Genomic DNA, 12,948 nt, shown 5'->3' with positions numbered 1-12,948 from the left:
TTCCCAAGGCTTCTGCATTCAAATGAGCTCACTTGCTATCTGACCCAGTCTTCAGACTTCTATTCAGTATATGGAATAGAGAGTTCCTACAATGTGCAAGGATTCATACCACCCTCCTGCTCTTTTCCAAAAGGCTCATCTCATGAAGGAAGCCATAATAAATCTGAGACTGTGGCTTTTAAACTTCTATAGTAAGAAATAATTTGTATGCAACCCAGTACATACCCCCATTCACACACACCTTCAAATAAATAACTCAAAAGTTTGACAAAATATTCTTACTATGTATGATATTTGATATTCTTCATTCTATTCCATTTAATTTTTTAAAAAGTCCTGATTGGCAAAGAGGTATTAGCACTCCAGTGTTCATTGCTGCTGTATTCACAAAAGGCAAGATGTGGAAACAATCTAAATGTTCACCAACAGAAGAATGGATAAAGAAAATGTGATACGTACAAACAGTATATTATCATTCAGCCTTAAAAAATAAGGAAATCCTGCAATACGTGACAATTTGGATGAATCTTGAGGACATCAGGCTAAGTAAAATAAACCAGTCACACACGGAAGGACAAATATTGCTTGATTCAACTTACACGAGGTATCTAAAATAGTCAAACTCATAGACTCAGAGAGTAGAACAGGCATTTATTTGCCCGGGGCTGGGGGTAGGGGCAATGAGTTGCTAATCAATGAGCATAAAGTCTCAATTATACAAGATGAACAAGTTCTAGAGATCTGTATGTACAACATTGTCCCTGTAGTTAATAACAAATTTAAGTGTGCACTACAGTGTTAAGGTAGATTTCGTATTAAGTGTTCTTACCACATATACACACAAAGTCCTGCTTGAAATCTTCTAAATTTCTCGACCCACTAATGGATCATGACCTGTGATTTCGAGAAAATGCTCTACCTCCTAAAAGGGTGATTATTTTGACATGATGCTGAAGGGATAGTTAGACACATCAGCAAATACTTAGGCACGAGACACTGCCCCCCTCCCCGCCAACCAAGAATTAGTATCTGCATCCCATGAGCCAAGGGTAGAAGAGAGACCAACTGGTAGGAGACCAGGGCTACACTGAAGTATCATTTCAGGAATAAGAAGTAGGGTGGGGCTTCTTTTTTCCCCAACGACTTAGGCAGTCTTCACATCTTAATTCTTCCCCGTGTCAGCCTGCTTATTTCCAACTGGGCTGTCAACACTTGAAGGCAGGAATGGTATTCTTCCCGAAAATTCTACACTCTACCCAGAGACATAATTGAAGCAGAATATAAAATAATAAATGAGCAACGAGTGTTTTTTTTTCCCCCCCAAAGATAACTTTTCTAATTCATGGCTTCTGTTAAACAGTAAGTTCCCCACTCCAAAAGACAATGATTTGTTAGTGGGGTAAAAAAGCAAAGGAAGATGTGGAAAAGAAAAAAATCTAGGGAGACAGAGGATAAATCATAAAATAAACATTAAAATACTGGTAAGGAGAAGCATTTCAAGTCAAGTTTTTTAAAAAAATCAACTTATAGCTTCGTATTTCATTTTGACATAGAATATTTGGAACAAGAAACTTGAAGATGCAGTCTCAACAGCCACGAATGAAAGCTTCCATAGAACATCTTTAACACATTTAATGTAACAGCTGTGCTATCCAGTCAACTTACAGATCTTTCCAAGAAGTGTTATTACCTGGCTGAAATGCTGGACTCAATTTTCTCCTCTTATAGAGGTACAAGTTTGCTTTACTGCCACTCTTTTCCACTGCCCTTGATTTTTGGGGATGGGGAGGAGAGGCAAACCTATTATTAACCCTCTCTTCAAGAAAGCCTGTCAAAGTGGAGACACACTACTGCAAGGCCCTACTCTTCAGTTCTCACTTCAGTTCATTCAACAACTACAAAAGCCACTTAAAACAGGTAGTTTAAAGAGCACTTAAAATGCTCTTCCTGCCAACAGGAGAAAAATCTTTAAAAGGGTAAGGAAAAGGATTCCTGGAGGGTCCCACCTGATTACAGCAGATGGGCCAAAGATGAATGGGATGGAGGAAGGGGTGGGGCAGTAAGGAGGAGAGGTCTCTAGATTGAGTTATTGAGCTCCAAGTGTGCTGCAAGTCTCCTGTCCCTGTAGTTCTATCTGGGACAATGACTACCAAAGACATTAACTGCTTTTCTTTTCTTTCTTTCTTTTTTTTTTTTTTTAAGGTAGACCTAGTTAATGTCAAAACAGGCCCAAACAAAATTTTAACTTTCAATTGCACAAGAATGGCTACTTAAGATGGGAACCTTAAATGTCAGTTCACTTATCATGCCACAAGCATCTCATGCCTACTGTACCAGGCACAAGGCTAAGTGCTAGGGAAACAGAGGTGAAGAAGCAGCACGATGTCCCTGCCCTTCCTGGGCTTGCATTTTCCTGTGAGTGACACACAATACACAAACGAATATATAAAATGTCACATGTTGTAAAGAAACACTGAACTTGAGACTAAAAGAATTATCACCAAATACATGCTGTGCCCCTTTTCTGTCCAAAGAAGTTTTGACAAACCACTTTTGTAGAAACATGAATTACTAGTTGTCACACTTTTCTAATTTAAAACAGCACAATTCCTTCAGCAGTAGGAAGCGGAATTATCTTTCAATTTTAGAAATAAAAAAACTAACCTTTTGCAAGGAGATATTCTGCACTGATGCAGCAGCACCTGGACACTTAGGCCAAGAATGATAACACTGGCCAGAAGATGAACTATTTACACAGGTGGCAAGCCATTTAAGGCAAAAGCTGAAAATGCAAAAAACAGATGGACTTCTCAGGAAGTCATTTAACTATCTGTACTGCATATACATATGATTTTTAAAAACGGAAAGGGAGGGTATAAAAAGTTTTGGCAGAAAAGACTAAATCTAACAGTTTTAACATTGCTGCTTTCCAGAGCATTCTAATAAACAATGGTTCAACACTGAGAATCCACTTCATCTTTAGGCAGAACACATGAAGTACTCATTTGTAAAGTTTAGATGCTAGATGTAGACCCTAGAAAGGTGCTAACAAATCCTTTTTTTGAAGCTCTATGCATTCCCATTTAAAATCAAACAGGATCAGAAAGGTCCTCCCATTAAAGAAAAACTAAGCCGTAACTTATTTGTTTAAATTTATAGCTATACAGGCGGGGGGAGGGACGTTGGCGGGGGGAGCGGGGGGCGGTGAGAAGGAGAAGTTGAAGAGGTTTACGAAAAGACACCTAGATGAGATAGGAAGAAGTGAACATCCTGAAGACCTGACTTCTACTAGCTACGAACAACTTAGTCCCTTGCATATCAATCACAAAAGTGAATTCTGAGACCGGACGGTGGATCGCGGTACTCGCCGTACTGAAAGTCACACTTTTTTCGTGCTCACGCCCTGCAGGGCCCAATCCGCGTTTGCTGAATGAAGGGGAAAACCCAAATGAATGAATGAACGAGTAGTATGGCCAGGAGGCTCGGAGCAGGGCCCCCACGGTCGGATGGCCCTAGCTGCCGGCTGGGCGAGGGCGGGGACAGCGCGCCGGGGCGGGGGACGCCGGGTACCCCCGGGGTGCAGTGCAGGACTCAAGAGTGCGATGGGGCTCCGGGGCCCGGGCGCCGGGCGTGCCCGGCCGAACAAAGGCGGCGCGGGGTGGTCTGACAGGGGCGCTCAGCGGGGTCGGGGGCCGCGGACACTCACCTCGTCTCCCCACTTGAGCACGTCCTTGTGCCGGTCCTTGACGGCGTGGTATATATGCAGGAACTGGAGGATCCCGTGCCGCCGCACGTGGTCTGCGTGGCGCTGGGTCTCCTCCCAACTCAGCGGCGAACCCTGGGACAGCAACCCCATGGCCGCCCCCTTCTGCTCCTCCTCGGGGCTGACCGCGGCCGCTCGCTCCGGGCGCGAGCCGGACACTCAGCTGCCCGCAGAAGGCGGTAGCGGAGACTGCTCCACCCCGGGGAGGCGCCCTCGGGACGCAGTCGGCGGAGGGAGGGTCCGGTTCGCTTCTGCTCCCGGGCGCAGGGGTCCCTGCAGCCCAGGTGACAGACCGGGGGTCCGACGCACAGCGCGGACACAGAGGCAGCAGACGGAAGGGCAAGCTGGGCGGCTCTCGGCCCGGAGGCCTTGCCCCTCGCCCACTCCGGCTCTCGCCCTACTCCTGCTCGGAGGCAGGACGCCACGGCCGCGGTGCGGCAGCGGCTCCCACCTCTCCTTGCCGGTGTCGTGCACTGGCTTCTTCCTACTTGTGACCAAAATCTGCGCCTCAGCTGAGCATGCCCAGTCCCCGCGTCCGCTCGCTCGCCGCTCCCGGGCGCGATCCTTCGCTCCGGATTTTATAGACTACGGGCGGGGGCGGGGAAAGGGGGCGGTGCAGGACGGGAAGCGTGGCTGAGAGTCCGAAGGGATTCTAAGGGGGCCGCTGAGGAGGCGTGCGCAGGCGTGGTTAGGGCGGAGTCAAAGGGGTAAAAGCTCCTGGGAAGTGGGGTGAGGTCGGTCTCGCTTTAAGCAAATGCAATGTGGAAAAGTCCGTTTTTCCTTATCCGAAGAAATAAACTCCGGGTTGAGGAACAGAATTGATTATTTGAGTTAATGAGGAACCCACCAGGTAACTTTTTAGTTGGAAAAGGCCTCACACTTATAAAAACATGGTGAGAGCGGCAAAAGTTTTTGAGAAGAATAGTGGCTTGGGAGTCTGATGAAACACATGTCACCTGTAGACTCCATTACTTACTGATTGTGAAACTTTGGGAAAGTTATTTCCGTACTCACATAAAATTAGATTAATCCTATTTTTCATGGATGTTCTAAGGATTGCACAGTGTAGACGTGCATGGAGTTGATGATCAATAAATTGACCAGGCTGTTAAAAGGAACGAATTTGTCTACAAGTTGTTACATATGTGTATATGTTACCATTATTTGAGTATTCTCGGAATTAAGTATGACATGTTCTCTGGATGGCACAGACAACATTCATTGCAACAAAAGGGGGTTTGTCAACATCTCCAGATGAGCTATACGAATGAACCATCTCCAAAAGATTATCTTCCATCTAAACCTAAGATTCATCCATTAAGTGATCAAAACGATTTTCATGTGAACTTACCATGGGGAACAGCTGGAGTTGGCCCTAACTTGGTAGGATAGGGAAGAAAAGAGGTACCTTGCCTTGTAGTAATTGTTCAATAAATATGTGTTGACAGAGTAATGACATGACAGGTCAGGGGGGAAGTGACAGCAACTAGATCATACATTTACTGAGGCCAGAAAGCATGTACTTATTATGCGTTTTCTCGAAGTACATAGTTAACATTTAGTAAGCGCCTATCATTGCTAAATGAGTTAATGATAGTAGGAGTCTCTTCTCCCACAGCCTTAATTGTGGATGTGCCCACCATAGGGCTTAGGGACAGGGATAACCAGATCACAGTAGTGTGTGTGTGTGTGTGTGTGTGTGTGTGTGTGTGTGGTGTGTGTGTGGTGTGTGTGTGCGCGCACGCGCGCGCTGACAGCGTGGGGGTGTTTAAAGCTCAGGGGATAATATTTCACTCTCTAGCACATAGCTGGGATAAAAACCAGGCCTCATTCTAGTTTTTCCATAGCCTACTCAATAACCTCAGCTACTGCCCCTGCCCTCCGTGTGCCCTCCTCACCAACCTCACCAGATATGTATATTTTTTCTAGCTCTCCGCTGTTTTTTCTGCTTAGAATTCTCCACTTGACACAGTCCTGTTCATCCTTTGAGTGCCAGTTACTCCACTCTGTATTTTGGTTGCATTTGTACATGCTTCTATTTGTACATTATGATAGAATCATTTTAAAAATATCTCTACACTAGTGACTTTCTCTGGGACAGATAGGACTTATGCCTTTCGTACCTTTAATTCCAGAAAAGTGTTGGTATAGAGTAGATGCTTAATAAATATTAGTTTCTCTGTGGAAAGCAGGTAGTAAAGGAGGGGGAGAAACAGTGTTTCACATACAGGTAGGGCATCCAAAGGATCATTTGGTTATTCTCATAATCTCATTTCACAGTTTCATAGACTTGCATTGTTCAACATGATAGCCATCAGCCACATGTGGCTATTGAGTGTTTGAAACGTAGCTAACATGACTCAGAAACTGAATTTATAGTTTTACTTAATCGATTTAAATATGAATTTTTAAATTGATGTTCCATTCAGTTACTGGAAAACATAAGTAAATTTGGAACAAGTTCGAACTGTGAATTCACTTTTTCAACTGTAAATTTTAGGAAATCTAAATACAGATCAAGCATTTTCAGTGGAAATTGAGTGGCCCAAGAGATAGATATTTTATGAGTGTAAAACACCAGATTTGAAGGCTTAGTACAAAAAAGAATGTAAATATCTCATTAAAAATTTTATGTTAATATAGTATTTTGAACATGCTGAGTTAAATAAGATATAGTATATTATTTAAATTAATCCACCTGTTTCTTTTCAGTTTTTAAAGGTAGCTAGTGGAAATTTTAAGATTACGTATGTGGCTCACATTCTACCTTATTGAAACAGCGCTGATGCAGACCTTTATTTACACTTTGCAGAGCACACTTTCCCCCATACACCTGCTGCATTTCCTCACAGCGATTTCCTGAAGCTGGTCTCTTGGGAAAATGTCAGTTTCATTTTAATGAGGAAACAGGAACATGGGCGGTTCAGTAAGAGACTAAGTTCTATCCTAGCCACAGCTCTAAGCAATACTGAACATTAACGTGATACTGAGTTAACACTGCAATTTGAGTTACTCTGCCCAGACTCTGGTTCACATTCACATAAGCGGGCCTCTCCTACTCTACCCCGAATTCCTAACCAGCACTCCAAGAGACGGTCCCAGGGCTCTGGACAATCCCAGATCCGGTGCATTGTGGCAACCACCACCCGGCATTTATGCCAAATTTAAGCCATGATCTCCGCAAAGCCTTTAGCAATTTCTGTTACACGAACAAAAACTCCGCTATGGATCAACGGAAGTCATTCATATTCAACGTTATTCCCCTCTATGTGACAGAGGTTTGCATTTGCAGGTCCATTTCTCGATTTCATTCTGTAGACTTCACCCAGGGCTGGGTTTCGACATCTGGGAGTGGGTTTTCAGCGGACAGCCCCATCAGGGCTTTAACGATTGCTAAAAGGAAAAGAAGGAGCTCATATCTTGCTCAATCAACTCTTCCCTGAGCCATGACCAAAGACAGACTCCGGGTCATTTCTTCCGCAGAAAACGCAACACTGGCTCGACCGGAACCCACCCCTGCCCAGCGGCGGTCAGAGCATCGCACCCTCGCCTGCTAACGCCGCGGCCGAACGCAAGCCCCGCCCCCAGGGCCGCCCGGAAAACCCGGACCGTGGAGCCGGGCGGCAGGGGACGCCGTGCGGTCCCGCGGCCGAGCTGAGCATGCTCGGAGAGCGGATCGGTCGCGGGAGGAAGCGGCGCGGGCCGAGGGCGCTGCACGCCGCGCCGTTGTTGTGATACAGCCCCCGCCACGTGACTGCGCCGGCCCGCCTCCCGGCGCGCGGTGCCGCCTCCCGGTGACTCAGCACTTTGTGCGGGCTCTGCGCCGGAGGTCAATCCGGGGAGGTTGCTCCGGGGCAAAGTCTCTGTCACTCTGACCACCGGGTTGCTGCTCTCGGTATCGCAGCAGCCATTTGACTTGCAGTGTTCGGGCCTCCACACAAGGAGGAAAAAATATATCATTTTCCTGGGTTCACGCCATTCACTGTTTCCCCTGAGTCAGCGGCTTCGCAGAGATCAAGTGAGGAAAGCAGAGGGACAGTGCTTTGGGGTCTCTGAGGAAGGCACTTATAGGTTCACGCTACTTGCTGTCATCCACCCCACCCTTTATTGCACTCTTTGACCTGAGTATCCTTTTGTTTTTGATGGTCTCTCGGGTGGTTCTCAACTGTTGCTCTTTATGGCACACTTGCTTTATGCCAAGCGCTCTGTTTGATCTGGAATCCATAAAACAGCCCTGGTTGCTGCCACGTTTTATAGATGAGGCAACTGAGATCCAGTAACGTTCGGTAGCAAGTAGTGGCTACGCTGGGATTTGAACATCAGTGTGGTTGCAAAGCCTGTACGCGTTCTACCAGTCCACACAGCCTGGGCAAAGGTGCTGGTGGTCTTCAGAGGGACTTTTCCTGGCACGTGATACCACCTCCATTACACGGGACACGCCTGTGACACACCCTTTCCCCCAAACCCTTGGGTCTGTGAAGTAATGAAGAATTTTTCTTTTTAATTTTTTGAGTAGTAGGGGGAAAAAAAAGGTATTTCTTAACTTCAGTCTACGTGGTAGTAAAATACAAAAGATATAGAAGGGATTTTCTCCCTACAGGTGTATTATACGTAGAACTTGATGTGATTATACTTTACAAGGTCCCTAGGGCCTTATGATAGAAGAGCAGTAGCCAAAAGACTAGGGTTTTCATCTCAGCTCAGAGGTTAACCTGTTGGGTCAATCTAAGTAAGATTGTGTTTATCATCATATTTATCATTGGGAGATGCGTCCCCAACTCTTCACCTGTTCAAAGGAGAAGCTGGAGATTAGGTTCCTTTCCAGCCTAAACATTCTCTGATGTCACTACTACTAAATTAGTAGAAAAAGTGCAAATATTTTTGCATTGTGTAGTATTTCCTAACACATGCTGCTAGGATGTGTTAATTGTCATTTTAAGTCAAAAAAGTAAAGAACCTCTTTTAACTTGTTTTTCAAGACGATTTTTAGTTCATATGGATTTTTGAAAAATATAAACGTGTTTATTTTCATGTAGTGTTACAAAAACGTTCATATAGAGTTACAAAAGTTCTGCACAAGTGAAGACCTTTTTTAAGAGGAAGAAGCTTGAGTGTGCTAAAGAAGAAGAGTAGGAGACAACAGGGGGCAAGGTTAAGGATATGGTAGGGAGAAAGGATGCCTTTAAGATCTCTGAGGAGACATGACTTGGGATCCAGAACACATGGGAAGTGGTGGGCTTATTATTCCCCAAACCCCCCAGAACAGTATCATTGTCTTCCTATGAGATGCTGAGGATGATGTGCGAGGATGGCAAGGGTCATAGCTAAATACCTTTCTCACTGGAGTATGGTTAAAGAAAACACATCTATTTATTGTGGACCTTGGCAATCAAACACAAAAGTAGACAACATAGTGTAATGACACTTCATGTACCTACTACCCACCTTCAGTACCACCACATGGCTAATCTTATTTCAGTTATTTACCTCCTCCTCCCATTAATTTAAAGCAAATCTCACTGGAGTAGGTTCTCATGTAGTTAGCTACAAGTGAGGGTTCAAGAAAGAAAGAAACAGTTTGAGTAATTGATATGGGGGGTGGTCCAGGAAGATGGAAAGGAATGAGCAATTGGCTAATCCTTTACTGGAAATGAATTTCTTTCATCCTGAAATTGGAGACAGTAGTAGTCATTCAGTTGTTTTTATTTCAAATTATCTAGCTATTGTTCCAAATTATGGCACTTTGCATTTAAAAACAAAACAAACCATCTTTGTCACAGGTAGTATGAACTGTTTCACAACAGCTGGCATGGACAATTATTACTGTTAAAGTAGGCCACGTGTCAAAAGGTAAGTAAGGTATGTAAGGCATGTATTTACCCTTTTAATGATTCCTAATCTTAGTCTCTGCCCTTTTCCTCCCATTTCACTCACTTTAGTTCACATAAATATATGTAAACATCAATCTAGATTAGATAACACCAAATAATTGAACTTTGGCACTCAGCAACCTATCGTTGATGGATGATGGGATGTAAAAAAGTACTAATCATAATTATACCTACTTAGAAAGGCAATTGTACTGAATATTGAGCAATTTTGCTTAGTGTAAGACTAATTCCTAAAAGAAAAAAATAACATAATTGTACTTCCTGAAGGTATTTTTCCTCACACAGTACCCACTGCCACTTATTTTTAGCACTTAGGCTTAAATGTAGTAGATTTAGGAAAAAAAATTCAACTCACCTAAAAATGACTTATCTTGTAGCACACAGGACAACCCTGCAACAAAGAATTATCTAGCCCAAAATGTTGAGAAACCTTGGTCATGTGTCAGGATGTGTCAGGATGAACTCTTAAGTATTACCCACTATTTACAAGGGTTTCTAAGGTCATCAAAATGACTAGTTGAGAAGAACTGAACACTTACAATGGTTACCATTATATTATTTGCAGTTATCACAAGCACAAATACACATGCGCACACTCACAAGGGTACTTCACAAATTTCATGGAAAAATAGAAGAGAATACTAATCTTTCCATGAACTTTTTGAAGTACCCTCATATATCCATATATGTGTGTATATATATACATATATAAATAATAGCCAGCTATTTCATCCTGGTCTCTAGTGCACTGATGGAGCGTTTGATAGGAGAGGTTAGGGCCCCTTCTTTATCCTGTTTCTCTTTTCCTGTGGCCACAACTTATCCAGCCCTGGTCTACTCTGCAAAGTGTCTTATACCTATCTATGAAAGACTAGTTAAATGTTTGTAATATCTAACTGCATCATTCTTAGTCCCTATCTACATTTCTTAAAAATTCAGTTTTAACAAATGAAGACTAGTTTTCTCTCTTAGAAGCTTGGTTACTACTGGACAGGAAATATGGCATACTGGAAAACGCTTTGGCTTGAGTGTTAGAACTGAGTTGTTCCCACCTCTTCCCCCTTCTAGCTCCGTAACCTAGGGTAAGCTACTCTGCTTCAGTTTCCTCACCTGTATAATAAGGGGGGGGGGGGGTAATATGGTGCAGAACGGTTGGAGGGATTGAAAGCAACATGTGCAGGGCATCTGGCACATATTAGGGGCTCATTAAACGGCACTTCTTTTGCATCAATCAAGGTAGGAATTTCAGGAGGTGCAATGGTGCTAGACTCAAATTACAGTGAGCTCGGAAAACATCTTCAAGCTCTGGATGCTTCTGCTGCTGCAATGGTGAGAGGTTTTAGAAGTTTCCAAAAAGAAACTCCCCTGTTACTCAAAAGCCCACCCAGCATCTGTAAGACCTGGAGTTAAAAACTCTCACCTGGCTCCAAAAGTCACCTCTCTGGCACTTTAATTTTTAAAGTTTTGTGACTGCTGCCAGTGTTTTTTCTGCAAGTGTCATTCAGGCAAACCTTTTCTGGCTTCTCTACCTTCTTCTCCAAGTAGAACCCTGGACTAAACAGAAAACAGCTTGCCAGTCAGCAGCAACCTCTGTGGCCTCGGGTAGGGACCTTGTGGAATCATTCTTCAAGTCAGGCAGGCCACAGCTGTCATGGCAGGGTGGTCCAGTGAGATCTTCACCAAAGTAGAGTTGCCATGAAGCCTCTCGGTGTGCACAGCTCTGCCCTGGCGCAGCCACACTGTCACCCTTTGGACGAGTGTTCACCCATGTGGATGGGCACCAGGTAAGCAGGTTATGCTGTTTGTCTTTGAACTGCAGAAGGGAGAAATTATTCAACATCTATTGTGTTTGGGAAGGTTTATATTTATTTCTCCCCACAAATTGAGTAAGGCAGAGCTTCCCAAAGAGTGTGTCCCAGAACATTAATATGTCCTGATTAGTTACGGGGTGACAAAATGCCAGTTCCCCTCGACCCCTGTGATGGCAAAGTAGGCTCTGATTTGGGTGGTCAGAGCTCCCTGGTCTGATCACGTCTCACTGTGGAGGAGGAAGCTGAAGCTCACAGATTAGGAAGCACACTCAAAGGCCACACTTGTGAACAGCAGAACCAGGATTTGATTCCAGGTTTGCTTGCCTTTGAAGTCCAAGTTCATTTCACTTTCCTCAAATAGCTAAAAACAAAATCAAGCCATACGGACAGTTAACACCTGAAATTTGAATAGGCCTTTATGGCTTATGGAGTGCTTTGACAGAAGAAAAGAAAAAGAGATGAAGGAATGAACATTTCTCATATATCTACGATGCACCTTGTGCTTTACATGAACAGTCTTATTTAATCTTAACAGTTTTAATTTCTTACGTATAAACTTACAGTAGCCTTGTTATGTGTTTTACGAATTTAGTTTACTCTTTTGTCATTTTCTCTATACCCAATTACTAAGAACTGACTCAGTTCTTAGAGAAACGTTGAGTGATAGAAACTGCACTTAATCCCAGGTCTTCTGACTGCAAGTTCTGGACCCTCCTTTCCCCAAGAGCAATGGTATAATTCATTCAGTGGAGATTTTCAAAATAAGATCGTCATTATTACTGGATCAAGACTGTGCAAAAGAGATTTTTAAACTTGATATTTATAGTTTATTATAAATATTTCTACTTCTCTCTACATACCCTTTGACTTCTTTGTCCATAATTTTTGGGTTTAAGGATAACATCACATCCTGTACTGATGGAAGAAGATATAGGGAAAGACCAAAAGGCAGATCAGAAGTTGAATCACCCATCCCATGAAATACGGAGTTAAGAGATGAAAGTAACTTGGGAGCTAGTGTAATTAGAAGACTGGCAAGTGATGATTTCTTTTTAAAGAAAAATCCCCTCTAAGTATGATGCTTAACACAAATCCATGGAAGTAAAACAGGCTACTCCTTTTTAGTAGCATTTTGTAATATCGTTCACTAACATTCATGGTATGGAAAATGAGAATCCTCTGTCCAGTGATGTCCCTAACACACACAGCAAAGCAACCTTTTCCTGTCCAGAAAAAGCAAATGTAAGTTTTGTGAGGGAATGTTGGGAAAACAGGAAAATGGTGAAGGCCTCTCAGATGTTCAGAATCTTGCCGAGCATTTGATGTAAATAGGCACATGAGCCCAGGTGTTCCTTGGTTATCTTCTAATGTAATTGCACATGCGCACCCAGGTGTCCTGGGTTATGACTTAAGTATAAAAGACCAGCGGCTTTTAAAATCCATGGCGTCTCCCCACCATGCCCCCCCGGGGGGGGGGGGGGCT

General features: G+C 43.6%; 1 protein-coding gene across 1 annotated transcript in view; it reads right to left on the bottom strand.

Moving 5' to 3' along the window:
• GCLC (glutamate-cysteine ligase, catalytic subunit) overlaps positions 1–4,255 on the bottom strand; it is a 47,347-nt gene extending 43,092 nt beyond the window's left edge. The window contains exon 1 of the mRNA XM_008592786.1: positions 3,707–4,255. Coding sequence (XP_008591008.1) covers positions 3,707–3,856 — 150 coding nt within the window. The 5' untranslated portion in view covers positions 3,857–4,255. The remainder of the gene's footprint in view (positions 1–3,706) is intronic.
• Positions 4,256–12,948: the final 8,693 nt, after the last annotated feature.

This window comes from Galeopterus variegatus, unplaced genomic scaffold (assembly GCF_000696425.1).
Source record: "Galeopterus variegatus unplaced genomic scaffold, G_variegatus-3.0.2 Scaffold13, whole genome shotgun sequence".
Taxonomy (NCBI): domain Eukaryota; kingdom Metazoa; phylum Chordata; class Mammalia; order Dermoptera; family Cynocephalidae; genus Galeopterus; species Galeopterus variegatus.
Note: the sequence above shows the minus strand (reverse complement) of the source record. Positions and strands in the feature narration are given on the sequence as shown.